This window comes from Dromiciops gliroides, chromosome 3 (assembly GCF_019393635.1).
Source record: "Dromiciops gliroides isolate mDroGli1 chromosome 3, mDroGli1.pri, whole genome shotgun sequence".
Classification (NCBI taxonomy): domain Eukaryota; kingdom Metazoa; phylum Chordata; class Mammalia; order Microbiotheria; family Microbiotheriidae; genus Dromiciops; species Dromiciops gliroides.
Genome location: NC_057863.1, coordinates 648,467,206 through 648,487,495, shown reverse-complemented (window position 1 = coordinate 648,487,495; position 20,290 = coordinate 648,467,206). Strand labels below are relative to the sequence as shown.

At 46.3% G+C, this 20,290-nt stretch overlaps 1 protein-coding gene across 1 annotated transcript; it reads left to right on the top strand.

Moving 5' to 3' along the window:
* The first annotated feature begins 6,291 nt into the window (after window positions 1–6,291).
* Window positions 6,292–19,082, top strand: LOC122748881 (carcinoembryonic antigen-related cell adhesion molecule 3-like). The gene is made up of 7 exons (XM_043994914.1): window positions 6,292–6,566; window positions 7,458–7,817; window positions 14,020–14,152; window positions 14,759–14,808; window positions 16,249–16,310; window positions 18,177–18,230; window positions 18,442–19,082. The coding sequence occupies exons 1-7, from the start codon at window positions 6,533–6,535 to the stop codon at window positions 18,505–18,507; spliced, it is 759 nt and encodes a 252-aa protein (XP_043850849.1). The 5' UTR covers window positions 6,292–6,532; the 3' UTR covers window positions 18,508–19,082.
* Window positions 19,083–20,290: the final 1,208 nt, after the last annotated feature.

Sequence of the window (20,290 nt, the reverse complement as noted above, 5' to 3'; positions counted from 1 at the left end):
AAGGCTAAAGCCTAAAGAAGATAAGAAAGTCCCTTAGACTGTTGGGACAGCCTTTCTGTTTCCCTTCATAAAGGAGGGCTCAGAGGCATCTCTCGGGAGAAAACTGTAATGCAAATTGAAACAACTCTGAGGTACCACTTCATACCTATCAGATTGACTAATATGACAAAAAAGGAAAATGATAAATGTTGGAGAGGAGGTGGGAAAGTTGAAACACTAATGCCTTGATAGTGGAGTTGTGAAATGATCAAATCATTCTGGAGAGACATTAAAACTATGACAACAGGGCAACCAAACTGTGCATACCCTTTTATCCAACAATACCCCTACTAGGTCTGTATCCCAAATAGATCATTTTTTAAAAGGAGGAAAAACCTACATGCACAGTATCTATATATCTGTATACCTATCTATCTATCTATCTATCTATCTATCTATCTATCTATCTATCTATCTATCTATATGTATGTATATATAGAAATATATATATATATATCAGTCGTTTGGGGGCAAAATATTGGAAGTTGAGGAGATGGTCATCAGTTGGGGAAAGGCTGAACAACCTGTGGTACATGAGTACAATGGAATACTGTTGTGCTTTAAGAAATAATGAACATGGGGGCAGCTAGGTGGCCCAGTCATAGAACAACAGCCTTGGATTCAGGAGGACCTGAGTTCAAATGTGGCCTCAGACACTTGACACTTACTAACTGTGTTTTTGCCATGCAAAAACAAACAAACAAAAAACACAATGAGCCCCAGAAGACCCTGAGGCAGGATTAGGAGCTCCCACCCAAATCCTTGGACAACTCAGTGACCTGGGTCACCCAGGAGGACAAGGAGACCATGCTGACCTCTGCCTCCTTCCTCTCCTCTGAGCCTCCACCCCCAGCTTCTGGATGCAGCTGACATTGGCTCAAGGTACTCCTATGAGTGTTCTCCCATGCCCACCCTTTGGGACAATAGGTAGCAATATCATGACCACCTTGGAGTTATCAGAGGAACCTAATAGCTGTTTCTGGTGCAGAAATTCATTAGGCCCTTTAAACCTGGTTATCACACCTTGTTTAGGTTGTAGAAGAGACACCAGAAAGCAGTGGGGAGAAAGACGGATCTGAATTAATATCAAGAACATCCCAACATTCAAACCAAAATCTGGACTCTGACTTTGGGGACCATCAGTCTGATACTGTCCAATTTTCCCTTATATTGTTAAAGCACAAGTTCTAAAGAGAATCCTTGAATGATGATGTGAGATCCCTGGGCTGGTCCAACCCTGGACCAGACTAGAACCCCAGAATCCTTTCAAGAGAATGATGGTTGGGTCATGTCTGTCTGTGTGTGTAGACATATACTTATGTATGTACACACACATGCACTTTATAGCAATGTATAAACACACAAATGCAGGTAGAAAGAACATAAGAAAAATATGCATAAGCACTGGATATGGATATGGATAATATGGAAAATATGGATAAGCAGTGAACCAATAATTTCATTGGTAGGGGAACATCCTGGGGAACAAAATCCCCTCCTCCAATGCAGGCTGGCACCTCGTGTGCAATGGTTAGTCTTAGAGACTTCCCTGGGGCACTGAGGGGGTAAGAAATCCAAGCTATTAAGGGTTATACTAAAAGTGGTTTAAATTACTAATAATCGGGGCAGCTAGGTGGCACAGTGGATAAAGCACTGGTCCTGGATTCAGGAGTACCTGAGTTCAAATCCGGCCTCAGATACTTGATACTTACTAGCTGTGTGACCCTGGGCAAGTCACTTAACCCCCATTGCCCCGCAAAAAAAAAAAAAAAACTACTAATAATCAGAAAAATTGGAATTGATAAATTTTGGACTTTCCCTCTCACATCTCTATCTATTATTGTCAAAAAAACAAAGACAAAAGTTGGAGAGGCTACAGAATGACAGGTATATACTGTTGGGAGAGTTATGAACAGGATCAGAGATTATGGAAACAATTTAGAATTATGCCCCACCCCCAAACTATGCAACTGTGCTTAAATCCTGTTAATTCAAAAGCCAGCACAGGGGGCAGCTAGGTGGTGCAGTAGATAAAGCACTGGCCTTGGATTCAGGGGGACCTGAGTTCAAATCCAGCCTCAAACACTTGACACTTAACTAGCTGTATGACCTTGGGCAAGTCACTTAACCCTCATTGCCCTGCAAAAATTAAAAAAAGAAAAAGCCAGCACAGGTAGGAGGTTGAGTGTTATGTATTCAGGACAATCAGTCATCTAGTGGGCCTGGAAAATGCTGCATAAAAAAGAATGACTGTGAAAGGCTTTCATATCATTTTATTTTATTTTATTATTTAATGTGAAAGGTTTTCAATATCAAACAAAGGAGTCTCTCTTTTAGCCTAAAGCCAATAGGGAGGCACCTCTTGAGCAGAGGAATGATGTGATCAGTCCTGAGCTTTAGGAATATCAATTGGGCAGTTGTGTGGAGGATGGGGTGGAGAAGAGAGAGACTAGAGTCAGGAAGACCAATTTGGAGGCCATTCAAGTAGTTCAGGAAAACAGTGATAGAAGCCTGAAACAGAGTGATGTCTGGGGGAGTTGAGAAAAGGTGATGAATACCAGAAATACTTCAGTGATAGAAGGAATGAGGTTTGGGAATGAATTAGTCTTGGGGTTGGGGATGAGGGAGAGGGAAGACTCAAGGCTGCCTCTGCAGAGACAAACTTGAGTGAATGGAAGGATGCTGTTTAACTCAACAGAAATAGAGGAGTTTGTACCATGGGTAGGGTTAGGGAGAAGAAGATGGCTTTGATTTTGAATGTGTTGAGTCTACAGAGTAGATAGATTGAGTTCAAATGATAGTAGAATTTTCCATTGGCGGGGACATCAGAGATGATGGTGGATAAGTCAGACTTTGGATCATTCAGAATCAAAGATCCCTGACTCCATGGACTCTTAGTATCATAGAACCATGGAATCCAAGAATCTGAAAATCTTAGTAGTTGTTCACTTGTTTCAATCAAGTCTAGTAATTGTCTAAGGCCAGATTTGAATTGAAGAGGATGGGTCTTCCTGATTCTAAGCCCAGTCCTCTATACACTGTGCCACCTTGCTGCCCCTCTGATAATGTTAAAAACAGACTTTTCCCTCTGGAAGAAACCTTGGATAATATCTGAATAGTTGTTCTGAAGGAATGTGGACAAAAGTCTTCAAAAAGAATTTTTGTTGGGAAATTTGGTGAGGGGAAGCCATTCACTATTGGTGAAACGCTTTGGGGGAACAATCCAGAATTATGCTCAAAGATTTATTAAAGTATCTATATAACCCTTGATCCAACAATGTTACCACTTATTCTATTTCAAAGATGATAAGGGGGAAAATAAAATAATCTAAGCATTCTAAAATGTTTATAGCAGCTCTCTTTGAGGTGATCAAGAACTAGAAATTGTAGGGATATCCATCAATTGGGAAATGGTGAAACAAGCTGCAGTATAGGACTGTAATAGAGTTCTAATGTGCTATAAGAAATTAGGAGCTGAATGATCTTGGATAAACATGGACAGACTTGCATGAATAATGAAAAAGGAAACAAACAGAGCCAAGAGTACATTATGTTCCAATATTGTTTGTTTGGTTGGTTTTTGGTTTTTTGGAAGAGCAGGGCAATGAGGGTTAAGTGACTTACCCAGGGTCACACAGCTAGTGTCAAGTGTCTGAGGCTGGATTTGAACTCAGGTCTTCCTGAATCCAGGGCCAGTGTGGTATCCACTGCGCCAGCTAGCTGCCCCCTCCAATATTGTTTTAAGAAGGATTTTGAGCAAATAAGTTATTTTGTCCATTATGAATACTCAAATTAACCATAAAGGGCCTATGAAGAAAGATGCTTTCTGCATCCAGAGAAAGAACTGATAAAACAAAGTATGTATTCAATAATTTTACGTTGTGTGTGTGTGTGTGTGCGCGCGTGCATGCATACACGAGCACACACAATGGTAGCTATTGCTAGAACAGGGTGAGGAGGGAAAAGGTGGGGGAGTTACATTATGATGTCATTGTATAACTGAAAGTAATAGCAAGATGTGCAAAGTAGATTCGATGTTTCACATATGCTCATCTTTTTTATTGTACTCTGTTATGAAAATGGTCGTCTTATTCCATAAGTTAACAAAGAGAAGGAGAGGGCAAAGAAGATAAGGGTATATGAAGATCTTGAAGCATGTGGGTTCACAGAGCCTGTGTCACAAATCCAGCCACAGGGTGACCTGGCTGCCAGCCAGCTCAGGCACACAGAGCACTGCTGCCTGTACTTCCTCTCACCCCTGCCAAACCTGACTCCTCTGTCTCCTGGCTGGTTTCTCCCTTTGATTTTAGCTTCTTCCCAAGAGAGTTGCCTATGAATATCAGCTTAATAAAGGGAAGCTGCCAGGCTGGGACATCGTCTCCAAGGACTCCTTCTTCCTTCATGAAGTTGATTCATTGCATAGGAAGCAACTTTCTCATAAACATCCATAAACAGTCTAGCATCTATGGATGAAGGAAGATGTCACTGACATCCCAGAAGTTAAGGGAACCTCATGAGAGTCTCTTGTCCTTACCCCCTTCATCTGTTTCTCTCCATCCTGACTCAGTGTCTTGGCTCCATAAGTAACAAAAAGTCCATCCTCAGCCTGCATTTCTGCATCTCCCTTAATCCCTTTGTGAGGGCTGGGCTTCATAGGACCATGCATTTGAAGGTGGAAGGGACTTCTGAGGCAAGCTAATCTGGTAACCCCTCTTTACAGAAGAGGAAACTGAGGCATGAGGATGTATTCCCAAGGTCATGAAGGTATTCAGCACAGAGCAAGAATGGGGGCAGAATAGTGCAATAGGGAGTGGAGAGTGTTGGGAGTCACCTTCTCTAGGCCAGACACAAATAGTCACTTATTCTGAATCCTCTAGATGTGAGGGTCTGTGACAGTGCCTATGAGTGTACAGACCCAGAAATACTGTTGAAACTGACTGAAGTGGAAGACTACTGGAAGCACAGAATTGTATCAGTCTTGCTCATCTTCCTAATAAAGAAAATGTAAGGGCGTTGGCCCTCACTGGAAAAATAGCTCATACCTGCTCCTTTCAGAGATAAAAAAGGAATCTGTGGTTGGAGTCATATACTCTAAGGACCCCACAAGCTACATCTTTCTTCTGTTGGGACCTTTACTTACTGTGCTTAAGTGAGGAATGGTCCTTCTCCTGAAGGTGGCTTTTTCTGGACCTTAAGAAAGAACAGACACATAGGAATGACCCTCTCCAGTAGAGTAACAGAGCTGTCTCAGACTGAAGAGATAATTGCAGCAGAGCCAAGACTCATCTCTGTAAGCCCTCAATCTTCTTGGCTTCTCCCAGTGCTCTAGGATTCTTGGCCCTCTTTGAGGTCTTTAGTGTGAAGAAGGATCATCTCTATGTCCCCATCCTCAGATCCTTCACCTCTAGGTTCTTTCTTCCATTCATGCTATGCCTGAACCATTATCTTGTCCGAAAAACCTCTTTCCCCCTCACCTGGGTGCCCTTTCTATAACCCACTAAGAGGCTGACAACTCTTCCTCCATCTCTCTTTGAAATCATTGCCAACCCCCTCTCGCTGTCCTCCTTGCTGCATCTCCATTCTTTCCATCTCTTCCTAGATGTTGCCTCTTTAGTTTGGGGGTTGTGGGGCCTGTGAAATGTCTAGGTCCAGTCCCTCTCCCTCCAGAAATAGGAAGTGAAGACTGTTGCCCATCTTCTTGTCTCCAAAATGAGATTTTTATCAACTGAGTCAGTTAGCTGGGACATTTTGTGTGGAGTCATACAGTACGATGCCCTCTATCTGCTACCCCATAGGGGAGTCAGCTCTAGTAGGCTTAATTCCCAATTTCCTCTTCCTGTTTGACCCTCCTAGAAGGCACAGTAAAACCCTTGAGGGCACTCTCCCCTGGCCTGATAGGAAAGGATATGCTAAGCAGGCTGCATCCTAGAAGCCCAGAATAGGTGTCAATGCCCATTGCCTCTGCCCACCATTCTCTGTGCTCATTCTAGGGTCTAAACAGTCTCTCATCTGGGAGGCAAATAAGGAAGGTCGGGTTGAAATAGAAATCAATAGTAGGTAATGTGGAGTCACCCAATTTCCCCTTGGCGACAAAACTCACTTGTCCAGGGACAGTGGGAGGGATCTGTGCAGGGGAGGGGCTCCCTCGGAGAGCCAGGAACCCACAGCAGCAGCTGAGAGAGGAAGAAAGAGCAGGAAAAGGGGAGCGAGGAGAAAGTCAGAGACAAAGTCCCTGCCCCATGGGGCCCACGTGATCATGGGAGATAATAGAGCTCCAGCCCTGAAGACAGGGACCTCAGTGCTCTAGGGAAGGAGGAGACAAAAGAGACACAGCTCTAGGCTGCAGGCAGGGACAGCCTTGTTCTGGAGCCCAGCAGGGACACCTCCAGAGGCTGCTCTAGGACTCTAGACAGGGAAGAAACATCTCAGGAGGGGAAGGCAGAGATTCCTGGCAAGGACAGAGGTGGTCACACACAGTGGGGAGCACAGACTGATGGACAGCCCCTGGAATAGGCTCCTGATCACAGGTGAGACACCAGCTCTGCTGGAGCCCAGGGCAGGAGAGGGAGCCTGGGGGATTCTGGCCCAGACAAAGACAAGTGAATCAAGACAAGGCCCAGGAGGAAGGAAAGCAGTCCCAGGGGGTCTGTCCCAGACACAGTCTCTGCTGCCCTGGCCAGGGCGGTTTGTGCTGAGTCAGGGGCAGGGGAGAAGTAGCAGCTCAAGGGTATTAGTCCACATCCCTGAGAGTCAGGACAACATCCAGACCTGGAGTTGTGCAACCTCTGAATAAGATGCAGCATCTTTACAGTCAGAGGAGACCTGGGGTGGATGCCAGCTCTGATGGTTACTAGCTGTGGGCCCTTGGACTGGTCACTTACCCCTCTTAGCTTGTGTTTACCTGGAATACCACCTTCCCCAAGGACTGTTTTAAAGCCAAATTGTCAGCTTTAAAATGTATTCAGGGCTTAGTGAGACATGTTGATCTGGATTCAAATGCTGCCTTTGCCATTTCTTATTTCACATCAGGTACATGTGTTACTTTAATTGGGCCTCAATTTCCATAATTTTCAATTGGGGCATTTGGTTCAGGGATCTCGAAGTTTCTGCAGGACTAGGATCTGATTTCTATCTTCAACCACAACATTTTATTGATTCATTTCTCCCTTCAGTGTCTTGCCTTCCACATTGGCATCAAGACCATGAAAGAATAATCAAATGTGGCATGGACCAAACTCTCAGATCCTCTGCAGACACTGATGCACAAGCACATGAATCCCTTTCAAACATCACCCTCTGAGCTCCCAGCAGACCCTGGGGCAGGCTTAGCAGCCCCCACACTTACCTTGGGGACAGCTCAGTGACCTGTGCCTGTCAGGGGGACCCTGCTGACCTCTGCCTCCTTCCTCCCCTCTCAGCCTCCATCCTCAGCTGCTGGATCCAGGCCTCGTCTGCTCAAGGTGATCCTGTCACTGTTGTGCCAAGTCCTCCCTATGGGACAGTGGGTGGCAGTGTCACCTTGGACATCCAGGGCTTCTCAGGGCAGGTTTTCAGCTATAGTTGGTACAGAAAGTCATTAGACAGTTCCAAACTCATCGCTATCTACACCGTCTCCTCTGGAGTGCAGACACCAGCAGACATCCGGGAGAAGATCTTCTCCAATGGCTCCCTGCTCATCCCGGACCTCACTCTCACTGACTCTGCTGTCTACATGGCAAAAATTGTTGGTTCTGGAGTCCTGGTAGCTGCAATAGCACAAGGACAATTGACAGTGTATGGTAAGTGCTGCCCTTCCCTTGGGTCATGCCTCACCCCAGGGTTCTCCCTCTGACTGGGCTGAGAGCTCTCCATTAAACTCCCTACCCAGGGACCAGGAGAATCCAGAACAGGACCCACCCCCACATAAAGTATAACATGGAGGTGAGAAACCCCCAAACCCAGACCTTCCTGGTCATGGGTCCCAGAGAGCACAGGAGAGCTCAGAGGCTCCGGGCAGTCAGTCTGTGGGAGGTAACTTCCTTCTTCCTCCCAGCTCTCCCAGGCAATACTGTGAAACCAGGAGGGGCCCCTGAGGGCTCAGAATGGCACCTTCCCACTCCAGCTGGGCCTAAGGAAGGCAGCCTGTTCCTGAAATTCACTTGCCAAAAGACATTTAAAATACATGAAGCAGGGGGTGCCTTGTTGAAAGAAGAGACAGTCACTGACCCTCCCTTGCCAGCTGGGCCCAGAAGAGCTCACACCCAAACTACCCACTCCCCAAGAGCCAGAAGACTGGCTGCCCAGGTTTCCCAGGACCATGTGGATGCCTCATCATCTTGAGGCTCCCCGGGATAGGAGAGTGACCCCAGAGGATGAACACCTGTATTACTTCCATTTCCTAGAGGAAGGTCCAAGTCAGAGGGGCCCAGGCTTCCCTGAAGGACAGACTGGGACACAGGGGCCCAGCTCCTGCTGAGGTCTCAGCTGGATGAGGAGAAGACTAACACCATGTGGGGAGCAAAGGGGTCACTTGAGGCACAAGACAGAGACAACTTTCCCAACCAGGAGAGCTTTCCAATTGGGGAATGGATTAAGAAGACCTACAATTTACATAGGGCCTGATGCTGGGCAAAGTGCTCCATAGGGCATATTTCATTTGATTCTCTCAAAGGCCCTGTGACATGTATTTGTAAAGGGAGAAAATGAAACTGAGAGACATGACTTGGTCAGAGACATGCAGCTGGTCAATAGATGAGGTAGGATTTGAGTTCTGTCCTTGCTAACCTCTATGTCCACCATTCCATGCTGTGGACACCCTATATGCCTCCTATCATGAAGGTCACCTCAGGAAACAGTTACCTTCCGACTTCTGGGAGTCTTCAATCAGAGACTAGATGCCCTTTTGCCAGGGGGGTTTAAGTGCAGATCCCTCATCAGGCCTGGGTTGGACAAGTTGACCTTTGAGCCCCTGAAGCAAAGAATCCCAGAGGCCTCTGGGGGATTTCTGGGTCTGAGGTTGGGATATCTATGGGGGGGGGGTGACAGCCTAGGACACCTGGGCTTTTTCCCATGGGTGTCATTCTGGAAATAATCCTGGGCATCTTTCTGTGGCCGGATGCTTTCAGTGGCTACAGGGTGAGAGGCAGGAGCCACCATTTGGGGAGGGCCCTGCCAGTCATCCCCAGGGGTCTTTCTGTCCCTCAGCTCCTGGGGAGAGGATATTGTGGGAGGAAGGACCAATAATCATCCTTCTGTTATCCATAAGCATTTATTAGGCACCTACTATGTACAAAGTCACTGGGCTGGGTATGGGATGCAAAAAGCAAAGATATAACTCTCTTTTCTCTAGGAGTGGACATTCTACTGAGGAAACATGTAAACATTTATGTGGAGTGAACATGAGGACAATAGGGAGCAGTTCAAGACTGGAGGTTTCCTGGGTAGAGGGAATCCCTGGGGGACCCAACCCCTCCACCAGTGAAGGTTGCCAACTTGTCTGCAAATCCTGGTCTCCCGGAGTCCTCCAGGCACTGAGCGGGGCAGCAGCTTGCCCAGAATTAAGCAGCTGGTAGGGGTCTGAGGCAGACTTAGCACCCAGGTCAGGCCCCTGGACTCTCTGAAGAGCCCAAGAAGAAAGAGACCTCAGAGGACCCAGTGATAGGAAGTGAGATAAATTGAGCTAGGACCAGGACTGCCTCAGTTTCCCTGCAGAGTGTTATCAGTCCTGGAGGCACAAAGGATTGAGCCCTTCACCAGACACAAGGGGAGTCGGGCTCTCCAGGACTTCTAGCTTCTTCTAGAAGGGAGGGGACAAGTGAAGAGGAGAGTTCTGGCCTTGTCATCAGGAGGTCTAGATTCATTTCCCAGCTCCAACATTTACTGTGTGGCCTCAGGTGAGTCACCTCAGCTCTGTGACTCTCCATTGCCTCATCTGTAAAATGGGAATACTCATCCCAGCATTCCCTGCTTCTCCTGCTGTCCTAAGGAAAGACCCTCCAAGCGTGATAGAGATGGGAAGCATTACTCCTAGTAGGCTCCATTAGACCCACCAACAAATGAATCAGGCAGCTGGTGGCCCAGGGCTGGACCTGCAACAAAGGGTTCTAAGATCCTTTGAGGAGGGGGCTGTCAGTTGGGCCAGGAGACATGGGGAAAGGCTTCTTGGGAGAGGTGGAAAGTGAGGGGAGCCCGGTAAGGAGAGGCTTTCTGCAAGGATCCTCCAGTGTGAATGGATGAAGGGGTATGATGCAAGTCAAGAAGGAAGGAACAATACCTGGCTCTAGTAAATTCCCTATCAGGTATGGCTTGATCTGAATAATGTGGTGAGAGAAGCCAAGTGAGCTGGGACATTGAGAGGCTAAAGAGGAGTGGGGTCAGATCCAGCCAGGAGGAGGCTGTGCTAGCCTGAGCCATCCAGGGTGGAGGCAGAGAGAACACCTGGGAGGAACCTGCTTCCCCCCAGTTTTCTGCACTGATGCTCAGACAAAAAGGGCTCGTGTTGGGGCATTGGCATCTGAACAGCTGTGTTGTCTATCTCAAGGACCACAAGGTTTCTAGGGTACTGTGATTCCCTCCCTGGTACTTCTGATCAGCTTCTCAGCCATGAGGAGTTGGCTCCTTGCTCTGGCCTCCTCCCTTCTGCTTGGCTGTCCCTTCTTATCCCTTCCCATAGCCTGTCCACTGTTAAGGGCTAAAATTCTAGCTAGTCTGTCTAAAATATCTAATGAGTGGTCGCCAATAAATTATAAGCTTTAGCAAGAGTTAGACTTTTAAGCATTTATTAAGGAGAATAAGAATTTGGTAAAGAGAGAGAAAGGCCTAGATTCCTATCTATTAAAGGGAGAGCACATTTCTAGCTCCGCTCTCCACCAGAGTCCAGAGGAAAAGGCGCGAGACTGAGCGCGCCAGTCTCTTCCTTCCTCCTCCCACTCGCCCGCATCACTTCCTCATGCCAAAGAAAAGACTCCTGGTCTTGCCCTCAAAGACCTTCCCTTCATGGGCGGAACTCTTCTACAGTAAGTCTCCAGCAGGTGGTGTCATTCCAATCGTTACACCACTTTGTTGGCCCCACCCACTGCTCTGGGTCCACAGGCCAGGGAGTGTCCATGATGAGGGAGCTCCTGGGGAATCTCACACCATCACCTGCTGTTCCTCCCCTTCTCTGACATGAAGCTTCCCTTGGGCTGCTCAGAGCTGGGGCTTTGGCCAATGAGAACACCTAGAGCTAGAAAGAGCTTCTTGGACCATGTAGTTCAGCCCTGAGTCACAAGGGACTCTGCACTTTCTTCCTTGAATGTCTCTGGGACTTTTGAAATGTAAATTTCTTTCATTCCATCATATGAAAGACAAAAGGCTGTGTTGGACAGTGACAGGACAACAGATTCAGGCACAGGGTGATGTGAGATCAAGGCCATTCTCTGTCACTGCCTCCTTCTGTACCAACAGGCTGGTCACTGAAGGTCTGTGCCTACGGCAGCTTCCTAAGAGGGGAAAGCAGCTTGACCTTGGGTTTAGGGGGCCTGGGTTCAAATCCAGCTCTGCTGCTTGCTCTCTGCTTGGTCAAAGACAAGTCACAATGAGGGGCCACAGTTTCCTCATCTAACAAGGAGGCCACTGACCTAGATCAGGGGTTCTCAGATCTTAAGGGGCCCAGAAACCTGGATGAGAACAATTACAATTGTATTTTCACTTTATTTTTCACTTTCCTTTGTAATCCTTTTTGTATTTCCTTTTGTGAGTTTAAAACCAGGACTCTGAGAAGCGTACAAACGCTTCCTCAGACTGACTGTCCAAGGGCCTCATAGACAAGGGAAGTGATGAGGCAGCAGGCCAAAGCATCTCTGAGGTTCATGCCAGCTCTGAATCTGTTACCTATAACCCTATGAGCAGTCATCCAGGGTTTGGGGGGGCAGGGCATGGACCAGGTGCCAGAGTACATAAAAGGGGTGGAAAGGAATGGGATGAGATAAGGCTGCAGAGGAAGGATGGCTCAAGGGGGTAAAGGGAACTTTATATCAGTTAAAGGACTTTGGCTCTGAGGAAGAAGGTAATAGTGATCCCCTGAAGATCCTTGAGTAGAGTAGTGACATTACCAAATATACCCCAATTCCCATTATTTTCACATTGGTATGATGGAGGTATTGAAGGGGCACAAAGAAAGTTAGAGAAACCCAGTCATGCAGATTTAATGGAATCTTCCATTTAGCCCTGGAAAAGGACCTCCGATATGCTTTATTACAGTCCTCTCAGCTTCCAAAGGAGACTGAGGCCTTTGGAGGGGAAGAGACTTGGCCAAGGTCACACAGGTAGGAAGGGGCAGAACCACGATTTGAACCCAGGGCCCTCTAAGTCCAAATCAAAAGCTCTTTCTACTATACCCTGTACTATGTGAAGGTGCCCTGTGTCCTTCTCCTCCCTCTCCATGATCCATCCTTCTTAGCTCTTGTCATACATGCTCAGGGCCCTAGGAGAGAGCATGACCTCAAAGCCTGGCTATAGCCCTCTCTCCCTCCAGCCAAAGCCCACTTGGTGTCCCCTGCCTCCTTATGAAAACATAACAGCTCATGTCTAAGCAACACCTTATGTTCTACAAAGAACTTTTCAGGGATGGCCTCATTTGATCCTCCCAATAACTGTGAGGTGGCCACTATTATCACCATTTTACAGGTGAGGAGTCTAAGGCACAGGCAATTAAATGACTTGCTGGTAAGTCACATAGCTGAGTTAGAATTTGAACTCAGATCTTTCTATGTCCAACATTAGTCACTCTGGAATGCCAGGCATAAGACTCTTCGGGGATGCCCAGGCACATTCTTCCATAAAAGTGCTACTGTGGCCTTCTTTCCCAGGAGGATGCTTACTGTCTAGCATGTCCTCACCACCCCTCAGGGATGGATACTTGACCTCAGCCTTATCAGTTTCTTGGCCAATCCCACTTGGCCTTACTGGATTCAAACCTCCCTCAGTATCTGTGGAAAAGATGAGTCCCACTCTACCTCACACTAAACTTCTTATCATGAATGAAGGGAAAGACTGAGAACTCTAACAAAACAGGGAAGAAAGAAGGTCAGGAAAACTCAAACATATGTAATTTAGTCCTGTTGGGAAAGTTATCCTTAGTTATCTGGGGAAGGATGACCCAAGAAAGGAGTCCTGTGAGCCTGCTGAATTACCAGGGATTACTGAGGGGCACAAAGCTTTACTAGGGGCAAGGCTGACCTGCCAACTACAGAGAATGCAGGGATAAGGAAAAGCTGGTATCTGGGGCCTCCTTGGGCCTTGGAGGCTCAGGGAAAGTCAGTCCTACTTGGCTCAGCTTCCTTGTGTAACAAGACATCTTATGTAGTAGGAGAGGGAACCCCTAGGGAAAGGAGACAGACCAAAGCAGGGAATTCAAGAATATTCTATAAATGGGTATGATCTACCCCTGTGGACAAGACACAGGCCTGGGTACAGGAGATGCTCTTGTGGGTTAGAAACCCCTGGACTTCAACCAGGTCTTCTGAATGCACCTGCTAAGTGATCTATTCCCAATCTCTTGCTTTGCAAGGGTGGACTATGGGCTCCTGCAATGAAAACAGTGGAAAATGCCACCCAGCAGGTGCAGGAGCTGAACAAGTGGGAGGCATCTTGGGCACCAGCCATCTCCTTCCCCAGCCTTGCCCTTGCTCCTCCCCCAGAGGTTGCAAGAGCTAACAGTGTGGCTGAAGGGAGAGACCTCTCAGCTGTGGGCAGGGTGGAAATCATGTTCAGAGATTTGTATATAGACTTTGTTGTGCTTGCCCAACAATTTGCCCCAATTATTTGTCAGATACGCTAAATATGACCTTGCCAAAGGGATACCTAAGCCCTGAGGAACAAAGGCTAAGTCGGCTTCATTGATTAACAAGCATTTCTAGAATACATAAGGAATGCCGGTTTCTGTGCACAAGTGCCAGACACTTCATGTTGGAGACCCCTGAAAAATACTCAAGGTTCATGTTCTCTTCTTGTCCACAACAGACACATCTCCAGGAAAAGGTAATGGCTCCTCACTCTCTGGAGGAGCCATTGCTGGCATTGTGATTGGAGTCCTGGCTGGACAGGCTCTCATCCAGACCCTTCTCTATTCCCTGCTCTTCAGGAAGACTGGAAGGTAAAATGTGGTTCCTCTTAGTCCATCTCCCTAAATAGGGGAGAGGTTCTAGCAAGGTCTTCTGTACCCTCTACCCTCTTCTAAACCTAGTCTACCTCCCTTTCCCAAAGTCCTACTCCTCAGCAATAGTTGGCTTGAGTGGCCTCCTTCTCTGGACTTTTACTCTCCCCCATCCCTCACCTTTGATTGCCTCTTAGTAACAGCTGTTCACTTACCCACTGGTTAAGTAGCTAGAACTAATCATTTCTCTCAGACACAAGCCAAGGAAATGCAGGTCCAAGAAGGTACAGAGGGAATGGAGGGTGGGAGACACATGGAGAAAAAAGAGAGGTGAGTGAGAAACCAAGAGTGAGAAACAAGCTAGTGAGAAACCAAGTGGAGGAAGAGGCCATGGAGGCAGATCCAGACTCCATGTACAAGTGGAGTAGTAGACTAATAGTACCTATTGGTGAAGAAACTAACAGTGAGGAGGTTGTATTTAGGGTTAAGACATGAATCCTGAGGGTATGCAAAGACAAGCCTTGATTCTCCCCCAATCATCCCTTCTGGCTTGGGGAAATCTATTACTTTGGGAATGTCTGTCCCACATGTATCTTCTTTCTTCAGGGCCAGCAAACACCACCTTTCAGAGAAGAACCATTCAGCACACAAACGTGGTGAGTAAAAACACCAACCAATGAAACTAGCGCCTAATGGTGGCCTTGGGGGATTGGGCTACAACCACCATCTTCTTTCTTTATTTTAAGGAGAAGCTAGGTGCTGTCTTTCTAAGGATGGGCAACTCCCTTTGATTTTCTTTGCTAGGAAGACCATGAGGCCTCATACAATGTTACTCAGAAAATCCTCCTCCATTCAATGCATTTTAAACAGTATTTATTAAAACATGTACTCACCAGGCACTGTCACAGCCCCAAAGACTTAGAGGACTAAGAGCTAAGTTACTATTTGTGCAGGGCCTGGGGATAGAGACTCTCAACACTCTCCACCCCCTTTTCTGCTCCTCTGCTCACATTCTGACTCTGTCCTTAGCATCAGTGGGTCCCGGGGGAATATGCTTATGCCACAATTCCCTCCTTAGTGTATGGCTGGAGCACCTGCCTCAATGGGCCCTTCCACCTCTATAGCTAGGCTCCAAGGCAAGATGGCTTTCAACACAACATCAGAATCATTGTGCATTTTTTCCCATCCCCCATGGGCTGCCAATCCCACAGGAGTCCTCCCCAAATGGCCGATCTGCTGAGGATGAGCCTCCCTATACTCAGGGACAGAAGCCCTTCCAGAATGGAGGAACCTCACAGAGTGGCCCTGCCAATGGCACATCTTTCAGCACCTCTGGGTCACCTCCTGGCCTTGATGAGTCACCAGAGCCAGGGGTTGTGATTAAAAGGATACCTTCCTCTGCCTCATTGAGCCTCCGTTGTTCTCTCCAGCAAGGCAGCTTCAGAGATGAGTGGGGATGACAACAAAGGGCCCAGGCAGAGCCAGACTGTAGAAGGTCAGGTCTTAGAACCAAAGACCTAGAAGTCTGATCAGATGTGACAATGCACATCCCATCATGACATCTTAAAGCCACAGAACCCCATAACCCTACATAACAAAGACCCAGGGGTTTCTTCACTGGGCATTTTCTCTGCCTATTCCCAATGCCTGGAACACTCTCCCTCCTGTCCACCTCCTGACTTCCTGGCTTCCTTTGAGTTCTAGCGAATGTTTCCCTCTCAAGAAGTCTTTCCTGATTCCACTTAACTCTGGTGCCTTCCCTCTATTGATTACCTCTCTGATGTATCCTGTCCAGATCTTTTTTGTACACAATGTGCAAGTGATCTCATCCTTTAGACTATAATCTCCTTGAGGGCAGGGATTGTCTTCTGCTTTTCCTTGTATGCCCAATGCTTAGCACAGTGTCTGCCACATAATAGGGACTAAATGCAGGCTTATTGACTGAATCTGTGGGGAGGTGGGAGGAAGCAATTCTCCTGTGTCCTCTTCATCTGTTTGCTGAGTGAGTAGGGAAGGGAAGGAGGAGGAGTCAGTCTGACCTGGAATTCAGGCTCAAGATACATCAAGGAATTCTGTCTGAGTTTCTATCTTTCCAGGTGAGGATGCCACCATGTATGAAAATAGTGTTTGCCCCAAAGGCTCAGCTCTGCCTGCCCAGGTGAGGACAGAAGGTCTCCTTCTATCACTTCCAGGACTTTGTGGTGTCTGTCAGGGAAAGGGGAACTTTTGTGGAGATCTGGAATCCTGACCCTCCTGCCTAGTTCGGCTCAAGGACCAGCCCCAACAGGAGCCTGCCCTGCTCCTTCCTGTTGCCAGTGTCCTCCCTCTGCTCATCCTTCTGTATATGTTTGGAGTCCGATTCTCAACTTACTAATAGCCTCCTCTGCATAGAGTACAACCTCTATGAATTCAAGACCTTCTCATTCTTCTCTATTCATCCCATGAATAAAGGAATGAAGGAGGAAAAGTCATTCATGAAGTGAAAGATGCATATCCAAATTATATTCAATGCTTACTATGTGACAAGCACTCTGCTAAGTGAAGAATTTACCAATACATGGAAAAGTGCTTATTATCCTCAAGGAGATTATGTTTAAATTCAGGGAAATTCCACTTGTGTCATTTAAAATATTGGGGGGAAGCCTGTCCCTGTTCTAAGTTATTGGGGAACTTAATTGGGGTTTCTAATATATTGGTACTTATAAATTAAAGGCTATTGCACCAGTTTCAGCAGCAAACACTTAATAAATCATATTAAATGTTAGTAAAGAGTTGACTGCATTTAACACTAGCTGAAAACCCCCAGCATCATAAAGACAGAGAGAGAGAGAGAGAGAGAGAGAGAGAGAGAGAGAGAGAGAGAGCACATGGCTCCAAAGTAGAGTTCAGAGGTCCTACATTACCTAGAAAGAGAGAGGGAAGAGAACCCATGGCTACTTCACCCAGGGTTCCCATATGCAAGGGAGGGTAAGCTTCTTGGGGAGAAGATGAGAAGTGCCTTTTTCACACTGCTAAAAGCAAAGTGCTTAGCATCATTCAATTCCATTGGTTGACTAGACCTGAGAGTGGTTCATATCAAAGTGAGTGGTACCATGCTGATCCCAGGGTACAGTGAAAGACTGACCGTCTGAACTTTTCTGTTCAGAAAAAAAGGCTTCCTGACAGGTGTGGTTTCTATTGTTTCTACTGAGTTAGTCTGATCTTTAATGTACCTTTGGGGCTGGCTCTGAGAAACCAGCCAGAGTTACTGTGTGGGGGTAGTGTCACTCGGTGTCCCCACAATCCCATTGGTAATAATTATTTTCTCTCACACATATGGAGAAATGGTGCCCAGATAGGGACATTTTGCTTTGGGAAACTACAGAGCTGGCAAAGGGAATCAGAAGTCAGGGCAGAGTTGATGATGGTTCTAGAACTAGAAAGCAGGAGGGAAAGGAAGGTTAGGGTGAGCAACTCCAAGATGGAAGTACCAGGAGTAAAAGGCTCAAGTCCTGGTGGATTTATTTTGTGGATCAATCCTGGCAGCTGGTGACAAGCAGTCTGGGAAGGAAGTGACTTATGGTTACAGATCAAGGCTTGGGTGGTGGGCACCTGAAGAGTCAATCACCACTCAGGACAGAGAGATTCTTATAGTAGGAGTTCCAGGCAGGAATAGAATAAGTCTTTCCAGGATTTATGGCACAATGTCTGCTACATAGTAGGTGCTAAGCTCTTGGTGAATGGATGCAAGGTGGAATAGGCTACCTGTGACATGGTGTCATGCTCCACACTGGGAGTCTCCAAGAAAGGCTGGATGACCACTTTTCATATTAGTTGTAGAGGACATTTCTGTTAGAGTTTGTCATACTAGATGTTCTTTTAAGTCCCTTCTAACTTGGAGGATATACAACTATGAGATCTCTAAGACCTTTGCTGATTGTCACATGTCATAAGCTTCCTTCTAGAACAAGCATTCTCTGTCATAAATTCCTTTCCAACTCTGTCTTGTGGAGGCTCTTACTAACTCTTGTTTCCCCTTCCACAGGGCCTGGGCTCCTCCCCTGCCTTTCCTGAAGTCCCATCTGAGAGCCCTTATCAGGTATGTGCACAAGGGGAGACCAGGCCTCATTCAGGGACCAAGGCAAATGTAAAAACACTGGTTGAGGATGAACTTCTTATTTCTCTTGAGGGAGGACACAGGAACCAGGCCAGGATGGAGGGAAGTGGGGATAGGGTTTGAAAAGGGAAGAGACCTCCTACTGCCAGCCACTATTCTAGATGCCAGTGAGGTCTCTTCTTTCTATCCCCAGGCACTGAATATCATCACAGCAGATGTTTATGACAAGATTGAGCCCTTGAAGAACCCTCAAGCCTAAGGAAGAGAAGAAAGTCCCTAGGGATGTTGGGACAGCCTTTCTATTCCCCTTTGTAAAGGAGGTTTAAGAGGCATCTCTCAGGGGAGAAAGTTGAGGCATCTGGATCAATGTAAAAATACAGCTGGGGGAGAAATAAAAAGGCTGGATTTGGGAAGAGGGAATACTTCCAGGGCCTCAGGGACACCCAGATCTCTCAGAGAAAATTAAGAGGAATGAAAAAAGTCAGAGCTCAGTGTGCCTGAGCTGCTTAGAAACCAAGGCACCCTATGGAATGTTTAGGTACATAATCTGTTTCTCCCCAAGTGCTTCAATGTGTTGAATCTTCCATATTTTTCTGTCTTTCTTATCCATGTTTGAGGGCCAAAATTTGATATATAGAACATTCATTGGGTGACTCGCCTAAATATTGGGGTCCTGGAAATATGAGGCAACTTTAAGTTCACCCTCCCCTAGATATTTCTCCCAGGCCAATAAGAAAGGAGCCTTACAGCTATAATTCACAGAAGGATCAGATTTTATTACTTGGGAATTAATTAAACAACCAAGGTGAAACTAATAAAAACCAAAGTCAAGGAAATAGGAAAAAGAAATACAGATAAATACTCTTAACTCTAAACTTAGCCTATACAATCCCCAGATCTTTTCCAATTAAGCTAATTCAAAGGAATTTAGGGTTCTCTGTGTTCACTCACCAAAACCTGAAAAGTGTGCAGTTGCTAGCACCACTGGAAGGGGAGAAGCCAGAGAGACAGAGTTTGCATTCTGGAAGAGCCTCTGCTTCCCTTCAGGGAGTGTTCAATCTTTCCTCCCCCAAAAGGGGAGGTCCTTTAAAAATTACCCATGGAGAGTTCTCCTTCTTACCTCAGTAGCATATGTAACTTCAGGGTGGACCAGGTGTGGCCCCTCCCAAATGAGTCAGCTAAAACTCCATTAATAATTTTTACCATAAATAATTTTTATCACATCCCCTCCTTGGTTTCTTTGGAAAACTTATGGTTTTCTTGATGAAACAGCCAAAAATAACAGAATGTAATACCCTTTGCTAGAAAACAATATGTTAATAACAATATAGAAAAGGGAGAGACGAAAGTTTTGTCCAGAGGGGTGGTCCCTCATGAACCAGCACTTTGACACTGGCCTGCAAAGGGGGGGCACTCTGCAGAGAGTACGATTTACAAATGGTGTATATAACAACAGAAGGGGAAAAAAACAACAAAACAAAACTGTTCATTTAAACTCTCTGAGATCTTGTCTTCTTGTAGTGGTCCTCAGAAAAAAAACTAGACTCTGTTCTGCACTCTGGTTGTCTCTGGACTCACTTCTTTAGCTGTTGAACTTCTGGATTTTTACTAACCCTTAGCATAACATTGTCAATGATCAAATCAAACAGTGAGAGTTCTTCAAAATATAATTCATACTCAAACTATATATACATATCACATTACATTACATTCCCCTCCTTTATATAATACAGGGTTGAGGTAGTTATGAAATCTATAACACTTCTTACCACCATGTGTCTGGATCAAGGCCAAATTTATTAATGTGGCCGTGACACCTGAAAATGTTATGGAAAGGTTACCATACCACATTTCATGGTTCCGGGACATCTGGCAATTGTGCTAGGCCACAGGTGAATGGTTTCTGACCATGCCATCAGACTGAGTGAAAGAAAAAGAAAACAAATAAAGTTAAACTAGGTGCATGTGTTGGACCTTCCATGACACCAGGCTATTTTAGGAGGGAGAGAGGAAGAAACTGGACTATGTCCAGCAATTGTGGT

Coding starts and splice junctions, on each gene's coding strand:
- LOC122748881 (XM_043994914.1), top strand. CDS start 6,533: ATGGACAGCCCCTGGAATAGGCTCCTGATCACAG. Junction 7,818..14,019: donor AGGACAATTGACAGTGTATG/GTAAGTGCTGCC, acceptor TGTCCACAACAG/ACACATCTCCAGGAAAAGGT. Junction 14,153..14,758: donor CTCTTCAGGAAGACTGGAAG/GTAAAATGTGGT, acceptor TTCTTTCTTCAG/GGCCAGCAAACACCACCTTT.